The sequence below is a fragment of the Oryctolagus cuniculus genome, chromosome 6 (assembly GCF_051225735.1).
Source record: "Oryctolagus cuniculus isolate XC-2025 breed Fujian yellow rabbit chromosome 6, ASM5122573v1, whole genome shotgun sequence".
In the NCBI taxonomy this organism is placed as follows: Eukaryota; Metazoa; Chordata; class Mammalia; order Lagomorpha; family Leporidae; genus Oryctolagus; species Oryctolagus cuniculus.
This window is the reverse complement of record NC_142872.1, coordinates 165940754-165964027: the sequence shown is the minus strand read 5'-3', so window position 1 is coordinate 165964027 and position 23274 is coordinate 165940754. Positions and strand designations below refer to the sequence as shown.

Sequence of the window (23274 nt, the reverse complement as noted above, 5' to 3'; positions counted from 1 at the left end):
AGACTAGAGCGGTTAGCTCCCTCACTATTCTGTCTCTTAACAGTTTTTGTCTTAAAGACTGTTTTGTCTGATATTAGGATGGCTACAACTGCTCTTTTTTGCTTTTCATTAGCATGGAATATCTTTTTCTGTCCTTTCACTTTCAGTCTACGTGTGTCTTTGTTGGTGATGTGTGTTTCTTGTAGGCAGCTAATGGATAGGTCTTGTTTTTAATCCATTTTGCCAGTCTGTATCTTTTTAAAGATTTACTTATTTATTTGAAAGACAGAGCTACAGAGAGGCAGAGGGGGAGGGGGGAGAGGCCTTCCATCTACTGGTTTACTCCTCAGATGGCTGTAACAGCTGGAGCTGAGCCAATCTGAAGCCAGAAGCTTCTTCCACATGGGTGCAGGGGCCCAAGGACTTGGATCATCTTCTGCTGCTTTCCCAGGCCACAGCAGAGAGCTGGATTGGAAGTGGAGCAGCTGGGACTTGACCCAGCACCCATATGGGATGCCGGCACTGCAGGCGGTGGCTTTACCCACTACACCACATTGCCGGCCCCCAATCTGTATCTTTTAACTGGCGAGTTGAGGTCATTTACGTTCAGGGTAACTATTGATAAGTAACTACTTGGCCCTGCCATTTTCCCATGAATATTCTGATCGTTTACTTTGGATTTCTTTTGCACTTTTACTGGGAGATTTTCTGCCTTCACATCCTTTCACAATGATGGCTTTCTTTCTGTATTTCTGTATGTAGCACATCCTTTAGCATCTTTTGTAAAGCTGGATGAGTGGTGATAAATTCTTTCGATTTATGTTTGTTGTGGAAGGTCTTTATTTCACCTTCATTCATAAATGAGAGCTTTGTAGGGCACAGTATTCTGGATTGACAGTTTTTATTCTCCTAAGACTTGGACTGTGTCTCTCTGTTCTCTCCTAGCCTGAAGGATTTCTGATGGGGAGTCAGTGAGTCTGGCCAGAAGTTTGTGGGTCTAATTGGAGATTCTCTGAAAGTAATATGGCATTTCTCTCATGCACATTTTAGAATCTTTTCTTTGTTTTAACCTGGAGAGTTTGACTACAATGGGTCATGGTGAAGATCTTTTCTGGTCATGTCTATTAGCCGTTCTGTGTGCTTCCTGTACTTGGATGTCCCTTTCTTTCTCTAAATTAGATTGTCTGTAATTGTTTCTCTAAATAGGCCATCAAGTTCCTTCTCTCTTTCCACCTGCAGGAACTCCTAAGGACCCATATGTTGGGTGGTTTGATAGTCCAACACTGTTTTTAAGTTTTCTGATTTCTTCCTGGTTTTTTTTTTTTGTTCTGACTGATTTTCAGAGATTTGTCTTCTAGCTTGGTTATTATTTTTTCTGCCTCACCAAGTCTGTTGTTAAGCTTTCCACTGCATTTTTTATTTGATCTACTGAATTCTTCATTTCTAATATTTCATTTTGATTTCTTTTTAAAATCTCAATTTCGTGGGAGAAATTTTCATTCGTGTATAGTTTTCTTTAGTTAGTGGATTTGCTTCTGATTGCTTGTGAGTAATCCCAGGACTAATTTTTCACATCCTGTTTCCAGCATTTCCTCAGTCTCCTCATCTTCATATTCTAATATTGAAGTGTTCTTGTGTTCTTTTGGGAGCGGGGGTCATGGTGTCTCCCTTATTTTTGTTTCTCAGATTTCTGCATTTATTTTTTGGTATTTGTATAATTTTTTTTTCCTCTAATGGCTTTTATCTTTGAGCTATGCCTCTGTGGCTTAATGGAATGTCTGGACTTTCAGTGAATACCAAGAGGTGTGTGGTGGGTATGGCCAGGGAGCTCTGGTCAGTGCTCCAGGGTGGGGCGAGTATCCAGGGTAACACCCAAGTTGAGCGTAATAGCTCTCCTGTGGTTAACAGAGTGGAGAGGAATGGTCACCTCTGTTGGAGTGACCACCCCCTCACCTCCTGTCCTCCGAGCTGAGGAATGCCTAGGTGTTACTCCAGTGTGTTCAGCACTCATCCGCATAGCCATTTGAACTGCACATATGATATGCACAGTCCTCCCTATGAGTGTGGTTCCCTGTGCTGTGAGCTGCTCTAGGCAACCAGGGAGCTCTGAGAGTGTGCAGCAGCCCTCTGTGATGCCCAGAACTCAGCTATAGCCTGTCTCCTCTCACACAGCCAGTCTCGGCACCCAGGGCTCTCACAGTCAAGGAGTGCAAGAGGGACCACTCTGCCCCGCTAGCCTGTCCTGTCCATAGGGAGACCACTGCCGTGTGTGTCCCGCCCCTCTGGCTCGAGCCCGATCCTCCCAGCCGGACTCAGGGTTGGTGGGGAGTGTGGGTTTTTCCGTCTGGTACAGTCTCTTCATGGCAGGCACAGACAGTATCCACCAGGCGCAGCCCCGGTCGCGTCACACTTGAGCTGGGCGGTGCTCCTTCCGCAGGGAGGGCTGCCCCTCCCCACCCGCTGCCAGGTGGGTGCAGCTGGTGGGGTGGAGACCGTCCTCGTCAGTTGCTCTTGATCTGCTGTGGTTGCCCTGCTGACTGGGTGGAGAGTGTCCCCGATGGTTGCTGGGTGCATGTGTGAGAGCTGGCGCAGCTGCTAACCGCTTGTGTCCAGAAACGGCTCCAGCCCTCCCGCAGCTGGCCGCAGATTGCTGTTGTGGGGGGAGAAGGGGAGAGAGATGTGCCACTCCGCCACCTCCCCCACCCCGACCCTGGGTGATCAGTCGCTCCGCTGCCCTGAGAGATCTGGGCTGGACTCAGAAACGGTGCAGTCCGCTAGGCTCTGCCTCCAGCCGCGGCTGGGCCCGTGCAGTCTGACCTCACCTTGCCAGGGCAGGTGCTTTTTTGGTTCCAAGCCGCTGGGTCCTCTGATGCTTTCTTGCTCGTTGCTGGGTGTCTGCACCTCCCACACAGGTCAGGCCCTGTCTGCTGTTTCGCAGGACCCCACACGGCAGTTCCCTGCAGCTTTGCCCGAGACTGCTCTTTCTCCACTTCTCTGAATTTCACTTAAGCCTAGAGCAGGCCACCCTGTTGCTACTCCGCCATCTTGGAACCCACTGGTTCACGTTTTAAATCTCTGTGAACCTTTTCTTCAATTTTTTTTCAGTTGCATCAACTAAACATCATCCCAGCTGGAATAACGAGGGAGGAAACACTCCTTGACCCCAGGAGTGGGTTTTGAGAGATAATGTAGTTCATTGAGTAGTTAAATGGAGTTCCACAAAGCCCTTTACATTTCAAGTGTGCTGCTTTCCTAAATTTTTATTTATTTATTTTCATTTGATTTGAGAGGCAGAGAGATTGAGGGAGGGACAGGGAGAGATCTTTTATGCACTGGTTCACTCCCCAAATGCCTGCAACAGCCAGGGCTGGGCCTGGCTGTGGGTCTCCCGTGTGGGTGTCAAGGACCCAAGTACTTGAGCCATCACCTGCTGCCTCCCGGGGTGTGCATTAGCAGGAAGCTGGAATCAGAACAGAGAGGATTTCCTAGGAGATGCGGGCATCCCAAATGAGGACCTACCTGCTGTGCCCAGCGCCTGTCTCAGGAACTGGCACAGCACCCAGGAAGCAGGAACAAGTGCCTCCGAGATGGAACGATCGGAGAGAGAACACGCATGCAGGCAGCCAGCCTCTCTGAACGCGCGCTGGCTGTGTTGGAGCTCCGGGTGTGAGATCTTGATGAGTTTCCGAGTCCAAGAGGCGATGGGTGGCAGCGATAGCCCAGTGACCACTGGCAGTGTTTTGAGATGTGGTGTCGTTTCAGCACGCAGTCCCGGGCTCACACGGTCCTGCCAACTCCTTTGTCCCCAGAGTGGGTAGACTTTCTCAAAACCCAACTCTCAGCCCTTTGGTGGGGCTGGCTGTCGGAAACCCTGTGTGGGGCGGAGGACACAGCCGTGCTGATGGGACGGAAGCTGCTTTGCTCCCCTTACTGACCGAAGGTCTCCCTCGTACCCCGCAGTACAAGAACGCCGGGGTGATCGAGCTGGAGGCGTGTGTCAAAGCTGTGCGCGTCCTTGCCATTCAGAAGCGGAGCATGGAGGCCTCGGAGTTCCTGCAGAACGCAGTCTACATCAACCTCCGGCAGGTGAGTGGCGGCCGCCGTGAGGGCGGAAGTCCCGTGGAGCTGGGTGTTCAGCGGATGCCACTGGGCTGGGGTTCGGAGTGGCATGGTGCGTGCCGTTGGCTAATTCACGTGGTTACTGGTATGCTTTACGTCTTTGTTTTCTTTATGGTATTTTACTTCCAAGATTCAGAATTCTTTTTTGATTAGACCAGTGACTTTTTCAGGTTTGAAACCTTGTGAAGCCTGTGCCATTTGTAGCCCTGTCTGGATTTCTGAGCGTCCCTGACATGAAGTTTGTCGAAGTACTTTATGGGACTCCTTTCTTTCTCTTCATTTTCTTTCCTTCCTTTCTTGATCTATTTATTTATTTGAAATGCAGAGTTACGTAGAGAGGGAAGGACACAAAAAGAGGGGTCTTCCATCTGTTGGTTTACTCCCCAAATGGCTGCAATGGCCAGGCCAGGGCCAGGTTGAAGCCAGGAGCTTCTTCCAGGTCTCCCACATGAGTACAGGGGCCCAAGCACCTGGGCCATCCTCTGCTGCTTTCTCAGGCCTTAAGGAGGGAACTGGATTAGAAGTGGAGCAGCTAGATCACAAAGTAGTATCCGTATGGGATACTGGTGTCACAGGTGGTAGCCTAACCTGCTATGCCACAGCACTGCCCCGTATGGCTCTGTTCACACAGTGTCACTCAACACACATTAGTCAATTGGAATCTGAATAGAGGTTCTATAAAACAAACTCTGTTAAAGTATTTAGCTGTAAGATAAAGCAAGTTCCCTAAATTGCTAGCCTTGGAAGGATTTTAGACCTTTAGTGGTCTAAGCTGCCTCTTTAAGGGCCCAGGATCAGGATGGGACTGCTGTCCCGGTGGCTGAGCAGCCGATAGTGGGGGGACTGTGGTGCTGGGAGCTGGGGGGACGTTGGCAGATCCTGTGCTCCTGAGCTGAGGGTGTCCTGGGTGGGGCACACGTCACCAGTGGGGTCAGTGAAGGCACAGGGGCCAAGGAGGAAGTGGAGAAGGGAGCTACCCTAGTGAGGCACAGGTATGGGGGCAGGGACCGTCCCTGAGGCCGTGCACTGGGAGCTGGGCCTGGAGGATGCCCTGGAGGTGGCCAGGTGGAGAGAGAGTGGGGACAAGGCAGGAGGATGGGGTGGGCGTGGGAGCCGGAGGGGAGGAGGGAGGGCAGGGAGGGGTGAGTCTGAGCAGGGGGTTTCCTGGCCGGGTGAGGGTTGGGAGCTGTTCTAGGAGCAGTGGATTTGATGTGGTCAGATTCCCGTGGAGCTGGGCACGGGAGGTGAACCTGGGGACGAGGAGAGCAGCACTGATTGCGTCCACGGAGGGTGGCACTGTCACGGAAAAGTCTCCGGGCTGCAGGACAGATCCGTGGCAGACACGTGAGAGGTCGGGAGGAGTAAGGCCCGGGCCTGCTCGGCACTGGCTGAGCCACGCCCAGGCCGGGTCCTGAGCAGGGCAGGCTGCAGGGGCCGGGCACGGGGGCTGATGATGAGAATGCCCTGCGATAGGCGGGCCGGGGCCTCTGATGGAGGAGAGGGGAGAGACGTGAAACCCCTGTGACTGACGGGAAGACGCCTGTGACGGGTGCTGGATTGGTGGCAGGGACTCCAGAACTGGCGTGGAAGCAAAAGTGCAGAGTTAACTGCATCTCAGCTGTTTCGATGCCGATGGCTTGGCGCCGTAAGAGGGGGCTGCTTCAGCGTCAGAGTGGAGCACAAGGACTCCAGAGGCAGACGGCCGGAGTTCGGCTTGGGCGAGGCTTGCAGCCCCACACGCCTCTGTTCCTCCTCTGTTCCTCCTCGTCCCAGTGCGTGTCTGGGGATAGGGACTGGGGCAAGGCTGCTGAAGCGATTGTGAGGTGGCTACGGTCAGCCTAGTGCCAACGGGAGAGACAAAACTGCAATGAAGGCAAGATGCCCAGTGGGAACAAACCCAACAAAAGCCTCACACGACGCTTGCCTAACGGAATGAGTCACACAGACCGAAGCCATCAGGTGTGCCAGAGTCACAGGTGCGTGGTGTCATCCGGGCGACGTTTCCAGTGCAGCTGGGTAGGAAAAGCGAGCACCTGGCCCTTCAAAGTAGGAGCTTCCGTTCTGTTGGAAACTGCCCAACGAGACGGCTTCTGCCACCTCTGCTGGTGCTGGGCGGGCGGGAGCCTGCATCTGCGCTCTGTTAGCCTGACTTTCCTGCAGCCCTACTAAGGGCTCGGCGCCACGCCAGGCTGTGGACTTAAAGGGGTGGTAAGAACCCTGCCCCCGAGGCTGATGTCCCCAAGACTGGTGTGCTGCGCACACACGCGTTCCCGGCCCTGTGCGTGCTGCTGGTGCTGGGTATACACGTGGTCCTGGCGTGGTGCGTGCTGCTGGTGCTGGGTATACACGAGGTCCTGGTGCGGTGTGTGCTGATGGTGCTGCGTATACATGTGGTCCCGGCGCGGTGCGTGCTGATGGTGCTGCGTATACACGCGGTCCCGGCGCGGTGTGTGCTGATGGTGCTGTGTACACACTCGGTCCCGGCGCGGTGTGTGCTGATGGTGCTGGGTATACACGCGGTCCCGGTGCGGTGTGTGCTGATGGTGCTGGGTATACACGTGGTCCCGGCGCGGTGTGTGCTGATGGTGCTGTGTACACATGCGGTCCCGGTGCGGTGTGTGCTGATGGTGCTGGGTATACACGTGGTCCCGGCGCGGTGTGTGCTGATGGTGCTGTGTACACATGCGGTCCTGGTGCGGTGTGTGCTGATGGTGCTGGGTATACACGTGGTCCCGGCGCGGTGTGTGCTGATGGTGCTGTGTACACATGCGGTCCCGGCGCGGTGTGTGCTGATGGTGCTGGGTATACACGCGGTCCCGGTGCGGTGTGTGCTGATGGTGCTGGGTATACACGTGGTCCCGGCGCGGTGTGTGCTGATGGTGCTGTGTACACATGCGGTCCCGGTGCGGTGTGTGCTGATGGTGCTGGGTATACACGAGGTCCCGGTGCGGTGTGTGCTGATGGTGCTGTGTACACATGCGGTCCCGGCGCGGTGTGTGCTGATGGTGCTGCGTATACACGCGGTCCTGGCGCGGTGTGTGCTGCTGGTGCTGGGTATACACGAGGTCCCGGCGCGGTGCGTGCTGATGGTGCTGCGTATACATGTGGTCCCGGCGCGGTGCGTGCTGATGGTGCTGCGTATACACTCGGTCCTGGTGCGGTGTGTGCTGATGGTGCTGTGTACACACGCGGTCCTGGCGCGGTGTGTGCTGATGGTGCTGTGTACACACGCGGTCCTGGCACGGTGCGTGCTGCTGGTGCTGTGTACACACGCGGTCCCGGCGCGGTGCGTGCTGCTGGTGCTGGGTATACATGCGGTCCCGGTGCGGTGCGTGCTGCTGGTGCTGCGTATACATGTGGTCCCGGTGCGGTGCGTGCTGATGGTGCTGCGTATACATGTGGTCCCGGCGCGGTGCGTGCTGATGGTGCTGCGTATACATGTGGTCCCGGCGCGGTGCGTGCTGCTGGTGCTGCGTATACATGTGGTCCCGGCGCGGTGCGTGCTGCTGGTGCTGCGTATACATGTGGTCCCGGTGCGGTGCGTGCTGATGGTGCTGCGTATACATGTAGTCCTGGTGCGGTGCGTGCTGATGGTGCTGCGTATACACGTGGTCCTGGCGCGGTGTGTGCTGATGGTGCTGCGTATACATGTGGTCCTGGTGCGGTGCGTGCTGATGGTGCTGCGTATACATGTGGTCCTGGTGCGGTGCGTGCTGATGGTGCTGGGTATACATGTGGTCCTGGTGCGGTGCGTGCTGATGGTGCTGCGTATACATGTGGTCCCGGCGCGGTGCGTGCTGCTGGTGCTGCGTATACATGTGGTCCCGGCGCGGTGTGTGCTGATGGTGCTGCGTATACATGTGGTCCCGGCGCGGTGCGTGCTGCTGGTGCTGCGTATACATGTGGTCCCGGTGCGGTGCGTGCTGCTGGTGCTGCGTATACATGTGGTCCTGGTGCGGTGCGTGCTGCTGGTGCTGCGTATACATGTGGTCCTGGTGCGGTGCGTGCTGATGGTGCTGCGTATACACGTGGTCCTGGCGCGGTGTGTGCTGATGGTGCTGTGTACACACGTGGTCCTGGCGCGGTGTGTGCTGATGGTGCTGCGCACACACGCGGTCCTGGTGCGGTGCATGCTGATGGTGCTGCGTATACACGCGGTCCTGGTGCGGTGTGTGCTGATGGTGCTGTGTACACACGCGGTCCTGGTGCGGTGTGTGCTGATGGTGCTGTGTATACACGTGGTCCCAGCGCGGTGCGTGCTGATGGTGCAGCGTATACATGTGGTCCCGGTGCGGTGCGTGCTGATGGTGCTGTGTACACACTCGGTCCTGGCGCGGTGCGTGCTGATGGTGCTGCGTACACACGTGGTCCCAGCGCGGTGCGTGCTGATGGTGCTGTTACACGCGGTGCTGGCGGGGTGCGTGCTGATGGTGCTGTGTACACACTCGGTCCTGGCGCGGTGCGTGCTGATGGTGCTGCGTACACACGTGGTCCCAGCGCGGTGCGTGCTGATGGTGCTGTTACACGCGGTGCTGGCGGGGTGCGTGCTGATGGTGCTGTGTACACACTCGGTCCTGGCGCGGTGCGTGCTGATGGTGCTGTGCACACACATGCGGTCCTGGCGTGGTGCATGCTGATGGTGCTGCACACACATGCGGTCCTGGCGCGGTGCGTGCTGATGGTGCTGCACACACATGCGGTCCTGGCGCGGTGCGTGCTGATGGTGCTGCGTACACACGTGGTCCCAGCGCGGTGCGTGCTGATTGTGCTGCGCACACATGCGGTCCTGGCGCGGTGTGTGCTGATGGTGCTGTTACACGCGGTCCTGGCGCGGTGCGTGCTGATGGTGCTGCACACACATGCGGTGCTGGCGGGGTGCGTGCTGATGGTGCTGTGTACACACGTGGTCCCAGCGCGGTGCGTGCTGATGGTGCTGTTACACGCGGTGCTGGCGGGGTGCGTGCTGATGGAGGTTAGAGATGCAGCAGAGACTGCGGAGGTGTGAGGCTTAGAGGGGACTAGGTCAAGTCGGTGGCCAGCAGCTGTGGTTTTGTTTGCGGAGAACTGTGGGAGATCTTCCTCCCTTGCCCCCTCCCCCTCCCTCTCTCCTCCCCCCCTTCCTTCCTTCTTTGAAAGTCAGAGTTACACAGAGAAGGAGAGGCAGAGAGAAGCAGAAAGAGAGAGAGAGAGGTCTTCCATCCTCTGGTTCACTCCCCAAATGGCTGCCACAGCTAGAGCTGTGCCAATCTGGAGCCCTGAGCCTCCTGTGGGTCTGCCACATGGGTACAGGGGCCCAAGGACTTGGGCCATCTTCTGCTTTCTCAGGCCATAGCAGAGAGCTGGATTGGAAGTGCAGCAGCTGGGACTTGAACTGGTGCCCATATGAGATGCTGGCACTGCAGGTGGCTTTTTTACCCTCTATTCCACAGTGCCAGCCCCAAGGGGGATGTTTCTAAGGCCATCTGAGGTCAGATCCTGGGTGGCTCATGCATAAAGGTAATGAATTTCGGGCCTTGTCAGGCAAGAGAACCTGACTTTCAAGCTGGGGAGTCTCTCCACAGTGGAGACGCCGTCGGCTGAGCTGGCTGTGTGTGTCAGCAGAGCTTGAGCAGGATCTGCCGGTGCCTGTCCCTCTTCCCACTTCCACGCGTGAGCTGACACAGCTGAGCCCCAGGGCAGTCAGCTGGGTTGAGATGGGTCCCTCCGTGCAGGTGCCTGCCCTGTGACGCGACCCTGCGTGGGCCAGTGTTGTCAGTATCCGATTGGAAGGCTTAGGGACACATTTTGTGACAGCAGAGCCTGGATTCTGCTTTTCACACAGACCCTCAGAAGGCGCAAGGCTGTGGAAGGGAGAGTGCGTGCTGGGGAGGCAGGCGGTGGGGGCCCGGGACCTGCTGCAGAGATTGTCCCCAGGATCCCCTGGGAACACTCGCTTGCCCTTTGCCGCTGGGGGTGTCTGGGGAAATTGGCATGCTGGCTTTTTGGGACGCTGTTTCACAGGTGATTGTGTAGATGCACATTTGCTGCTCAGCTCTGCTCCGCCCTGGCAGTGGTGGGGGAGGTGCTGTCTTCCGCAGAGCACTAGAGGGCAGCAGAGGCCCACAGGTAGCCCCACGGACCCCTCTCCCCTGCAAAGGTGGGGACTGGGCCTTCTGGGTTTTCCTCGGTGCGATTCTTAGCTGTAGTTGAGTCATCTCCATGTTTGTTTGCCAGACGAGCAGGCAGCAAGATAATGAGTTCTGGTGGGATTTTATAACAGCAATAAATGAGAAGGGCTGTCGTGTGTTCTGAGTTAGAACAAGCTTTGGTTCTTGCTCAGGCGGGCTCTGCTGTAGATCGGATGAATTGCACCCGTGCCTGGGAATGGTTCTGGCTAACATGGAAACTGTGAGGGGGCCGAGAGGTGGCTGCCGCAGACCCCCCCCCCCCCGCCCTTTTTAAGATTTTATTTATTTTATTTGAGAGGTAGAGTTACAGACAGTGAGAGGGAGAGACAGAGAGAGAGGTCTTCCTTCTGTTGGTTCACTCCCCAAATGGCTGCAACGACTGGAGCTGCGCCGATCTGAAGCCAGGAGCCAGGAGCTTCTTCTGGGTCTCCCATGTGGGTGCAGGGGCCCAGAGACTTGGGCCATCTTCCACTGCTTTCTCAGGCCATAGCAGAGATCTGGACTGGAAGTGGAGCAGCCAGGACCAGAACCAGCGTCCACATGGGATGCTGGCGCTGCAGGCAGAGGATTAACCTACTTTGCCGCTGCACCAGCCCCTGCAGGTCCCTTCTGCTTCGAGACTCCCTGTGCTGATGTGAAGACCCATCAGTGTCCCGCATGTGGACTCGTGGGGGAGGGAGGGTCTCTTCACTCCCAAAATCAGCGCAGGCTCCCTCCTGTCTGCGGGCGGGGCTCGGCCTCAGTGGCCTTTCCCTTGGCGGTTCAGCAGAGTGGCTGAGGCCGGTGTGTGGCACTGACCAGTGGCAGGTGATGTTTGGTTTTGCCGTCGGTTTGCCGTCCGTGAGTCTGGCAGTGCATGTGGAGCTTTTCTAGGTTAGTGCTGAGGCTCAGCCTTTGGCGCCCAGACCAGGTCTTGAGGGGCCGGCACTGTGACGTAGTGGGTAAAGCCACCACCTGCAGTGCCAGCATCCCATATGGGCATGGGTTCAAGACCCGGCTGATTTGCTCACGATCCAGCTCTCTGCTGTGGCCTGGGAAAGCAGTGGAAGATGTCCGAAGTCCTTGGGCCTCTGCACCCGCGTGGGAGACCCAGAAGCCCCTGGCCCCTGGCTTCGGATCGGCGCAGCTCTGCCCGTTGCAGCCACTTGGGGAGTGAACCAGTGGATGGAAGACCTTTCTCTCTCTCTCTCTCTCTGCCTCTCCTTCTTTCTCTGTGTAACTCTGACTTTCAAATAAAGAATGAATCTTTAAAAAAAAGTCTTGAGAAGTGGGAAGGAGCCATTCACTCCTTCTTGGAGTCATCCTGAGTCGTCAGTGGCATAAGAATGCATATATGGCGCTAGCCACGTGGCTACAGTGATGGCGAGGGGGCGCAGGTGAAGTGCTGGACGGGTGTGCCTGCCTTGCTGGTCCGAGCTGTGGGCCCGAGGAACCAGGGCAGCTCCCCGCTCTTTGCTGCGTCCCATTCACACACTTGCTAGGTTGTGACTTGGGTGACGTCCTAAAGCCCCTAACACTCTGAGTTCCAAGTGCAGGGACTCCTGGCTGCAGAGGAGGAGCCTCAGGTTCAGGGAAGTGATGTTGCCTGGGCAGAATCAGGCCAAGTTTCAGAGGCGGAGGGCCACAGCAGGCTCCTCATTTGCCTTCCTGCTCCAGCCAGCCATCCTGGGGTGGGCACGGGACGCTGGGTCACGCTGTCAGCCTGGGCCCGAACTTGCGTCAGGCTCCAGGCAAGCTAGGTGCTACGCTGTGGGGTGAGACCTGGGCGCTGAACAGATACATGTGAAAATGAGTGACTGCAAGTTTGATTGATTCTGTAGAGGACGCGTGCATGCTTGGTTCTGCAGGTCTGGGCGATTGTCTGGTTGGGGCTGACAGGCAGGATCTGTCCCTCCATGGTCACCAGTTCAGCGGGGACGCAGGATGAGTAGCGGCTAAGCGGCTGGCTCGTTGCAGGCGTGTAGCTGGGCGCGCTGCGGACACCGGCCCTCCTTGCCGCACTGGGTGAGAAGTGAGGACATCGCGGGCAGGGAGGACGCTGCTGCTGGGACCGTGAGGTCCCCCCTGTGTACTGTGTCATACACCTTTCTCCAACGGCTCCAAGGGCTGAGGTGGTGCTCTTGATTGGTAGGAGGAGATGCAGTGAGGGATGGTTTGGAAGCCTGACCTCACCAGACGTGCAAGCACCCTGGGACCGAGGGGCGCTGCAGCTGCTCCCCTGGCCTTCCACACCCCAGTGCCCAGGGAGGGCTCGGAGCCGGTCAGAGCCTGTTGCCCACGATGCTGTTCTGGGCTGCAGCCTGTTTGTTCCTTGTTAATTCTCTGACTAAGGCCATTCATGCTGTCTGCAGGCCGCCCCATTCAGATTAAGAATGGTCTCTTTAGGGTTTTTGATGCGACTCTAATGAAGCTGTTGCCAAGGTGACCCTGCAGAAGCTGGGTGGATGCACACGTAATCCTTGCCACCTCAGGACTTTGTGTCCATTGACGCTCAGAAATGAGGGGCGGGCGGAATCGGGAAGTGAACAGGGCGGGCTGGGGTGGGCAGCCTCGGTGAGGCTGAACCAGGCTCGCGGCTGGCAGACACAGCTTAGGGGGACTTGTTCTCACAGACACTCCAGGCTCCTTGCAGGAGAAGGAGAAAGGCGGAGGGAACTGAGAAATCCATGGAGAATGAGAGATGAGGTGTGCCTGCCCCTTGTGTGGAAGGGGCCATGAGGAGACCTCTGCTGAATGGGAAGTCCTGGCTGCAGGGACGTGGCAGGCGGTGGCCCTGGAACCCTGGGCTGCAGATGAGGCATTTGGAATCTGTGACAATTTAACTTACTTATTTTCATCTTACTTGGAAAGGAGGGAGGAAGAGAAAAGAGAGAAAGGTACCTGCTGGTTCCCTCCCCAAATGCCTGCAGCCAGGACTGGGCCAGGCTGAAGCCAGGAGTGGGGAACCCACCCGGGTCACCCAGGGGGGTGGCAGGAACCCATGTGCTTGAGCCTTCACCTGCTACCTCTCAGGGTGCTCATTAGCAGGAAGCTGGAATGGGGAGCAGAGAATGGACTGGGATGTCCAGGCACCAGGTCTGGGATACAGACCTCCCAAGCAGCATCTCAGCCACTGTGCCATGCCCCTGGCCCACACCCAGTCTTTTTTTTTTTTTTTTTTTAAGATTTATATATTTATTTGAAAGAGTTACACAGAGAGAGGAGAGGCAGAGAGAGAGAGAGGGAGGGAAGGGGCGGGGAAGAAAGGAGGGAGAGGGGTTTTCCATACGCTGGTTCACTCCTCAATTGGCCGTGATGGCTGGAGCTGAGCCAATCCGAAGCCAGGACCCAGGAGTTTCCTCCAGGTCTCCCACGTGGGTGCAGGGGCCCAAGGACCTGGGCATCTTCCACTGCTTTCCCAGGCCATAGCAGAGAGCTGGAGCAGAGTTGGAGCTGTGGCTGGCGGGTGAGGCCGCTGCCTGCAGTGCTGGCATCCTGTGGGCACCGGTTCAAGTCCTGGCTGCTCCACTTCCGATCCAGCTCTCTGCTATGGCCTGGGAAAGCAGTGGAAGATGGCCTGGGTCTTTGGGCCCCTGTACCCGCGTAGGGGATCTGGAGGAGGCTGCTGGCTCCTGGCTTTGGATCAGCTCAGCTCTGGCCCGTTGCAGCCACTGGGGAGTGAGCCAGCAGATAGAAGACATTTCTCTCTCTCTCCGCCTTTTTTTTTTTTTTTTTATTTTTTATTTTTATTTTTTATTTTTTTTGACAGGCAGAGTGGACAGTGAGAGAGAGAGAGACAGAGAGAAAGGTCTTCCTTTGCCGTTGGTTCACCCTCCAATGGCTGCCGCGGCCGGCGCGCTGCAGCCGGCGCACCGCGCTGATCCGATGGCAGGAGCCAGGAGCCGGGTGCTTTTCCTGGTCTCCCATGGGGTGCAGGGCCCAAGCACCTGGGCCATCCTCCACTGCACTCCCTGGCCACAGCAGAGAGCTGGCCTGGAAGAGGGGCAACCGGGACAGAATCCGGGGCCCCGACTGGGACTAGAACCCGGTGTGCCGGCGCCGCTAGGCGGAGGATTAGCCTATTGAGCCGCGGCGCCGGCCTCTCTCCGCCTTTCCTTCTCTCTGTGTCTCTGTATGTAACTCTGACTTTCAAATAAACAAATAAATCTGTATATATAAAAAAAGAAGTGGAGCATCTGGGACTCGAACCGATGCCCATATAGGATAGCAGCACTGCAAGTGGCGGCTTTACCCACTACGCCGCAGCACCAGTCCCTAGACTGATCTTTTTTTTTTTTTTTAATATTTATTTTATTTATTTGAAAGATAGAGTTACAGAGTGAAGTAGAGCCGGGGGTGGGGTGTCTTCCATCCGCTGGTTCACTTCCTAAATGACTGCAATGGTCAGAGCTTAGCTGATCTGAAGCCAGGAGCCAGGAGCTTCTTCTGGGTCTCCCGCACAGTTGCAGGGGCCCAAGGACTTGGGCCATCTTCTATTGCTTTCTCAGGCCATAGCAGAGAGCTGATTGGGAAGTGGAGCAGTCAGGAGCCATAGCAGAGAGCTGCATCAGAAGTGGAGCAGCCGAGATTCGAACCCACACCCATGTGGGATGCTGGCACTGCAAGCGGTGGCTTTACTTGTGTGTCCCAGCACTGGCCCCCACATCGAGTCTTTACGCTGGGCTTTTAGATCTCATTTGTAGCCCAGTGAAGTGGTAGAGGAGGGAGGGGCCTGAGAGCAAGGACAGAGCTGGACCCTGGAGCAGGAGCCCCATGGCTGCGCCCGTGATTCGGAGTGTGGGAGGGGCTGGGAAGGCTGTGGTGGGAATGTTGCTCCAGGGTGTCCCAGGGGACTTGTGGAGCCCTGGGAGCCCTGGTGTGCGCCGTGGTGCTGTTTCTGGGTTCGCGGTGAGGGACCCTGGAGCGCGTCCGTCACCTTTAGCCGCTCCTGCTTCCTTCTGTGCATCTTTGTGCTTTGAGCTTCCCTGGTTTCACTCGTTTCTCTTCTCTTCACTCAGGTTTTTGGCTTTTTGTTGCTTTTGTTCTTAAATTGTGTGTTTAAAAAATGACTTCAGGTCCTTTTTTTAAGAATGTTGCTGTGGCGTAGCAGGCAAAGCCATCACCTGCAGCACCAGCATCCCACGTGGGTGCTGGGTCAAGGCCCAACTTCTCGATGTCCAGTCTGGTTCCCTGCTAACGTGCCTGGGAAAGCAGCAGAGGTGGCCCAAGTGCTCTGGCCCCTGCGGCCATAAGGAAGACCTGGAAGAAGTTCCTGGTTCCTGGCTTTGGTCTGGCCCAGTTCTGGCCATTGAGGCCATCGGGAAGTGAACCAGTGGATGGAAGATCTTTGTCTCTCTCTGTCTCCCCCGACCCCTCCCATAGCTGACTTTGTGCCCCCCATAGTTGACTTTCACATAAATAAGTCTTAACAAAAACAAAGGAAGGAGGCAGAATGCAAACACGTGGGTGGACAGCGTTTCAGACTCCCTGCTCCCGGCAGTTCTGAGCCACGTACCTGGGAGGTGAGAGCTGAGCTGCGGATGGAGGCGATGGGTTTGGTAGCGAGTACAAGTTCTGCAGCGTCTTCGTAGCCACGTCCTGCCATGCCTGCCCTGTGCTGGCTGCCCCCACGTGGTGAGCACTGCCCCTCGAGCTCAGTGGTGCCAGTGACCACCAAGCGGGAGTGCTGGGCTTGGCACCAGGGGGTCCCCCTCTTCTGCACTCAGTCCTGAGAGCTCTCCCACAAGGCACTATCTTTATTTTTTTGTGTCTATACTGTTTCACATTTGGCGAGGCATCACACCTTCGGAAGACTTGGGAGAGGCGTGGAGTGAACATGTGCGTCCCTGGACCTAAAACAGCGGGGTTCGTCCCTCTGTGTGTGGCTTCCTCGCTCCGCATAAAGTGTGTCGGTGTTGGATGTGGGTCTGCGGGCAGACGCTGCTCGCTGTGGGGGTGGGGATTTGCCGTGTTTGGCTAGCGTGGACACTGCTGCAGTGAGCATCCATGGGTAAGTTTTTGTGGGAGTACACGTTTTACTTCTTTTGGGAGCATGCGTGGCAGCAGAGCTGCTGGGCCATAGGACGACTCTGTGGGCCATAGGAACTGACACGCTGTGTCCCCGGCCTCCGTGGCTGCGGGGAAGTGCATGAGCGTCCCAACGTCTCTGGGTCCACCCTGCGGTGACGGCCTGGGGGGTGGTGTGTGAGCGACAGACGTCTCACTCCTGGGGGGTGGTGTGTGAGTGACAGACATCTCACTGTGGATTCGACCTGAATTTCCCTGCAGGCAAGGAGGCTGCTCCTGGCCACTCGTGAAGCCCTTCGAATCCTTGGCCAAGTCTAAGATTGGGTTTTCTTTTGTTTTTGTGTTCAGTTGTAAGAGTTTACTGGGGCCGGCGCCGCGGCTCAACAGGCTAATCCTCCGCCTAGCGGCGCCGGCACACCGGGTTCTAGTCCCGGTCGGGGCGCCAGATTCTGTCCCGGTTGCCCCTCTTCCAGGCCAGCTCTCTGCTATGGCCCGGGAGTGCAGTGGAGGATGGCCCAAGTGCTTGGGCCCTACACCTGCATGGGAGTCCAGGAAAAGCGCCTGGCTCCTGGTTTTGGATCAGCACGGTGTGCTGGCCACGGTGGCCATTGGAGGGTGAACCAACGGCAAAGGAAGACCTTTCTCTCTGTCTCTCTCTCTTTCACTGTCCACTCTGCCTGTCAAAAAAAAAAAAGTTTACTGAATGTTCTGGATACTGGTCTCTAATCAGGTGTGTGGCTGGAAAATTTTCCTCCTGCTCTGGTGGTGTTGTTTCACATTCTTGATGCTGTCTTTTGCGGGATGATGCAAGTTTGTAACTGAGGGATTCTGATTTACCTTTTCTGTGTGTTGTCACGTGTGCTTTTGGTGTTCCACGTAAGAGGTCATCACTAACCTAAGGTCAAAAAGATTTGCTGTGGGCTGGCGCCGCGGCTCACTAGGCTAATCCTCCACCTAGCGGCGCCGGCACACCGGGTTCTAGTCCCGGTTGGGGCGCCGGATTCTGTCCCAGTTGCCCCTCTTCCAGGCCAGCTCTCTGCTGTGGCCAGGGAGTGCAGTGGAGGATGGCCCAGGTGCTTGGGCCCTGCACCCCATGGGAGACCAGGAGAAGCACCTGGCTCCTGGCTCCTGCCATCGGATCAGCACGGTGCGCCGGCCGCAGCGCGCCGGCCGCGGCGGCCATTGGAGGGTGAACCAACGGCAAAGGAAGACCTTTCTCTCTGTCTCTCTCTCTCACTGTCCACTCTGCCTGTCAAAAAAAAAAAAAAAAAAAAAAAAAAAAAAAAAAAAAAAAAAAAAAAAAAAGATTTGCTGTGTTTTATTCTAGGAATTTTATAAGCTTAGTTTTGAAAATATTTATTTCAGTGGCTGGGGAGAGACAGAGAGCTCTCTCATCTACTGGTTCCTTCCCTAAATGCCTCCAATGGCCACTGCTGGGCCAGGGCCAGAGCTAGGAGTTGGGAACTCGGATCCAGGTCTCCCGTGTGGGTGGCAGGGTCCCCGTTACTAGAACCATCACCTGCTGCCTCCCAGGGTGTGCACTGACAGGAAGCTGGACACGGAGTTGGAGGTGGGAATCAAACCCAGGTACTCTGGACATGGGATGTGGGCATCGTAACCACTAGGCTACACACTGGCTCCAAGTCAGCGCTTTCTTGTGCGAGGGAGTCTCCACCACGCTTCTTCTGCACATGGAGGTCCCTGCTCTGTGTTGAGAAGGCTCCTGTGTCCCCACTGGCTGGTCTTGACCACCCTGTGGAGAACAGGTTGGCTGGAAGAGTGAGACGGGTTCCTAAGTCTTCACTGTATCCCCGGGTCTGCGTTCTGCTGTGGTCGCCGTTGCCTTGTCTAAAGTTGGGGTCTGAGGAGCGCGTGTCCTCCTCTTGCGAGACTGTTCTGCTCCTGGACTAGCAGGTTGTGAGACACTGGGCCTGAAGCCCCAGGCCAGTGAAACCGGGTGCAGACAGTGACTCTGACGGCTAGTGGGCGCCTGGGACATTCCCGGCTGCTAAGATGACATGCTGTGAACTTCACACGCCCCACCCACCTTGTCGGGGTCTCTCATGCTCTGCACCTCCCCCAGCACACTGCTTAAGAAGGGGCCGTGCCTGCTGCTCACAGGGAGTGAAGCCTGGCGTCAGACCCCTGCCCCTGTCCCGCAGGCTCGACCTCCACTCCTGCTTTATCCCCACCCCCATTCTGTCCCCGCTAAAATAGTCTTCTCTGCTTTAACAGTCGCCTCTTCTTCTTCTTGAACCCTAAACACCTGCAGTCTAACCCAGGGGAGTCTGAAGATGAGCTCTTCCCTCTCACCAAGGAAGCCGACTTGGATTCTCATGGGGGTTGCATTAAGCCTGGAGATCAGTTTGGGGGGTTTTGCTGTTGTGCCTTGTGTTCCCGCCTGTGAACGCGGGACATCAGAGCAGTTGGTGTGTCTCCCTCCCGTGCAGGGTGGGTGCACGCTGGCTGGTGGCCCTCCACACCTTGAGCACGGTTTACACCGTGTGTCCCCCTCCGGGTCATGTTTGCGTTGTTGAGTATCTCCTCATTTCCCTGCTTCAGCCTTTCTTGGTCTTGTAAACCCCTGCCAGGCTCTGTTCCAGTCGGGGGAGGGGACCTCAACGATTTTTTGATGCTTATTCAAATTTAATTCTAATAAAGAATTATTTATAAAACCAACAATATATAGGGGCAAGGGATTTATCTTCATATTTCTTTCTTTAAATGCACAAGGGATCTTGTGAAGATCTGGTGCTGATAGTAACTCTGTCAGGGGAGGAGTGATGACAGAAGAGGGTGGGGTGGAACCTTCCAGCACTTGTCCACCCGAGAACTCCATCCCGACACCACCCTGCACCAGCGTCCCCTCCCAAGGGCCAGGGGTCACCAGCACAGAAGGAAGAGGGATGCCCTGACGTTGCAGGAGAGGCGCCTGCCGTGTGGGGCAGGGGAAGCCAGGTGAGCACCCTGTGGCTGCCAACTTTTTAATTTTCCAATTAAAGGAAGCATAGTCTGTTAGTAGTTAGAAAAGAAAAGAAAGAAGAGCATTTGCAACAATGCATTAAGTCTGGAAACTACCCACTGGCTTCTGCTTGGGCAGTAGGGGCTGGGAAGCTCAGGTTCCTTGAGGATGCTGGGTGAGAGGTCCCCGGGTGCCTCCCACCTTTTGAAACACGCAGTTCATCGTCAGCAAAGTCTGGGGAAGTCCTCACGGGCCCAGGCACAGAAGGCAGGGGTTCTGCAGTGAGTGAGCCTCAGGAAGCCGGAGAACGCCCCGCCTGGCTGGGCAAGGTGCTCCTGCTCGCACCTGCGGGATGAACCTGCCCCAGCTCTGCGGGATGCAGACCCGGTGGAAAGCCTCGATGCCCCAAGAAAGCCTGTTCAGTGACAGCGAGAAATAGAGGAACACACATCAAAGACAGAACCAAACCTCCTCCACAACGCAAGAAGGCACAGAAACTGTGGATGGTCCCGGAAGGACAGACAGCCAGGGGTCCAGGCAGGGTCTAGTCGGAAGCTGTGCTGGGAACCGGACGCTGTGTCCTGAGTGGATCCATGAAGACTCAGGATGACAGAGGCCCACAGGGGCCGTGGGGCAAGACCCTGCCCCCATGCTGACGTGGCCACTCTCCTGGGGTATCCCTGCAGCCTGCAGAGTTCGGAGGAAAGAAGCCTTCTCAGTGCTGTCTGCACTGCCGTGTGCCAGGGCCTCGGGGTGAGCTCGGGGTGAGCTCGGGGCGGAGCCTCCTCGCCGTGGCACCCACGCCCTGTCTGTGTCTGGGGACAGACCTGCCTCTTCTGATCAGTGTGTGTAGGGGGAGGGTCAGGAGAGCCATGGTGGGTTGCTGACATTTAGCCGAGCCTGGTCTAAGTGGGCTTTGCTTGCAGGCTCTGTGCGTTGCCCTTGGAGTGAGTAGCTTTTACGGAGGATGAACTTGAATTCAGGACTGTTCTGCGTGGAGGGATGAGTGCTGATAAAGACTGCAGTCCCAGGCTGTGTGATCTTCAAAATACACAGGACTTGCTTACTCACTGAGCCCAGCGATGGGAAAACAAATGGCATTTTTTTAAACTTGAGAGGCAGAGAGAGAGAAATAGACAGGCAGAGAGAGGCATAGAGAGACAGGCAGAGAGACAGAAAAACAGACACAGAGAGAAATGGGGTGGGGGGGGCAAGAAACAGAGGCAGACACACACACACACACACATACACACACACACAGAGCTTTCATCCACTGCTTCACTCCTTAGATGCCCACATGGCTGGGGCTGGGCCAGGCTGAAGCTAGGAGCTGTGAATTCAGTCTGCGTCTTACAGATGGGGGGCAGGACCCAAGTTCTGAACCCTCCCCTGATGGATGCTTCCCAGGGTACACACCAGTGGGAAGCTGGAATCGGGAAGAGCTGAGCCTTGAGTGCAGCAGACTTCATCTTCACTGCTGCGCCAAGCGCCCACCTTGACTTTGAGTGACTTTGAGTACGTGTCTTCTCTTCATGTAATAATGGCCAGAGGGGCTGGCGCTGTAGAGTGGTAGACTAAGCCTCTGCCTGCGGTGCCAGCTTCCTGTATGGGCGCTGGTTTGTGTCCCAGCTGTTTCTCTTCTGATCAGCTCTCTGCTATGGCCTGGGAAAGCAGTGGAAGATGGCCCAAGTGCTTGGGCCCCTGCACCCACGTGGGAAACCCGGAAGAAGCTCCTGGCTCCTGGCTTTGGATCGGTGCAGTTCCGGCTGTTGTGGCCATTTGGGGAGTGAACCAGCAGTTGGAAGACCTTTCTGTGTGTGTGTGTCTCTCTCTGCCTGTAATTCTACCTCTCAAATAAGTAACTAAAATCTTAAAAAAAAAAACAAAAAAACCAAAAAACCAATGGCTAGAAATAACTGTAAAAAGAGACACAGAACGTTTTCTGTGGTAGAGAATGTATATGTTCTCTCGTGTTCCTCCGTGCGTTTTCCCATGGTAGATGACTGAGTACTGCCACGCCTGCCCAAAGCCTCCACCCCTGCCTACCTACACCCGTCCTTCACATCCGCGTGGGTACCGATGTTCCAGGAGGCCGAGGGCCCGAGGAATTTTCTAGAACGCCTCTCCCTGCCTGTGATTTCAGAGGCGTCGATGCACAGTAATAGTTGCCGTGTCTTGAGCAGCCACTGCAAATGCCAACTTTGCAGCATCACTGTTATTTCATTTTTCTTTCCAGCACTCGTGGTTAACTTAAGGTAATTCTGTGCAGTCGTGGGCCTGGAACCCAGGGCTTCCCGACTGTGCTCTGTGCTCCCCGCTGCCCCGCCGGGCAGAGCTGACCCACTGGGCCTGTGCTGCGTGTTTTCCACCACAGAGCCATTTCTTTCTCGCTGGTAGCACGAAGCAGGCCTGCACCTGCTTTCCAGTCGGAGATGGGTGGGTCCATTAATATTCTAGTTCCTCGGGTCCTGTGCTGGTGGTGCAGCCGCTTGTCTCGAGTGGTCTTTGAGCCACTTTCACAGGGGCTTCGCATCAGTGTCTGGGCCCCGAGTGCACACGTCGTGACTGTGCAGCCCGCGGAACAATTAGGACAGCGACGTGCTGTGAAGAGCAGCGGGCGGGAAATGAGTGTGGGGATTTGGTCTCAGTCGTGATTCCCTGAGGACCCTGGCCTCGCCTCTTGCCTGACACCGCCCGCACTCCCAGATCCGGGGCCGTGGGCGTCCGTGTTGCCCCGAGGAATACAGCCCTGTCCTGGAGCCCGTGGGGCTGGTGGCTCGCAAGCAGCTTCCCGGTCAACGGCCGCCTCCTGCTCAGAGGCGGTTGTGCCAGGCTTTTCCGTGAAGGATCTTTTTTCAGGGCTTGAGCCGACTTTTGTTCCATTTGCAACGTGGTGTTTCTTGTCTGCTTTCTCATCACGTCCAGCACTGGGAAGGAGTATGACAGAACATGCTGCTGACCGGGTACCACGGCCTCCCATGGGAGAAGGAAGCCGCGGACTCTGGTGGCCCAGAGGCTGAGGCTCGTGGTCCTCCCTGGGCCGTCACCTTTGTTTTACCAGGGTCATGTGCTAAGGTCACCATTCGTGTCCCTTCCCCCAGTGGCTCCCGTCTTACTCAGCAGACAGTGGATGTGAGTTGGTGACACAGGCGTCAGGCACGCCCGCCTCCCCTCGCCAGCCCCAGCGCCGCTGTGCTGCGCGGGGTGACTTCTCACAGCTGGGCAGCAGGAGCTGTGTCCTACACACATCTGAGTGTCCGTGGGTCACAGGCCTAGCAGAAAACAGGAGGACATCTCCATCACATTTTGCAGGGACCCAGAAAGCAACGGTTGATACACCTAGTCAGGTCACAGTGAGATGTTTCTGTTCATCAGAAACCCACAGGAGGACACAGTGCCAACAGACCCGGAGAAAGCTCGCCCGGCACCCTGAGGATCTGCGTCCAGGACGCACACAGAACTCCTGCCCAGGACACGATGATCCGGCTCTAAAAGCCGTCCCCAGGTTTGAGCATCCATTTCACAGCCGTCCAGGAATCCTGTGGGACTGAGCGCTTTGCTCAACGTCAGGCCGTCAGGGAGGTGCGCGTGGAAGCACCACAGCTCCGATGGCATCAGAGGCCAGGGGGGGTGGGCGTGGGGGTGGGGGATGGCTGGTTCACTCCTGAGAGCTGACAGTCCAGGGAGTGGACTGGGGGTGGGAGTGTGGGCACAGGATGGGGAGGGAGACTCCTGGAGTGGCTCCCGTGGTTGAGCCCTTCCCGTTCCTGTGCAAAGTGAGCCCCCCTTCCCACCCTTTTCCCGCGCCGTGGGCTCCTTGGCACAGGGCTGGCAGCATCTGCTTGCTGCCGTCTCGCCGCCTCACCTCGGACTCTGGAGGGTTGGCGCTGGCTGTCACCGCACAGGGCTCTGCTCTCAGAGCCCTTGCATGTTTGGCTCACTGCCACATCCTTGCCACCGCGCGATAGGCATCCGATACGGAAATGTGTGTTACGAAACAATGACGAATGGATTTCACAAATGTTTTGTACACGAAAAAGC

At 56.4% G+C, this 23274-nt stretch overlaps 1 protein-coding gene across 4 annotated transcripts in view; it reads left to right on the top strand.

Moving 5' to 3' along the window:
- Positions 1 to 23274, top strand: part of TRAPPC9 (trafficking protein particle complex subunit 9) — a 564887-nt gene that overhangs the window by 48779 nt on the left and 492834 nt on the right. For all 4 annotated transcript variants that reach the window (XM_070075538.2, XM_089335766.1, XM_089335765.1 and 1 more), the window contains one exon: positions 3940 to 4065. In XM_070075538.2, the coding sequence (XP_069931639.2) occupies positions 3940 to 4065 (126 nt within the window). The remainder of the gene's footprint in view (positions 1 to 3939; positions 4066 to 23274) is intronic.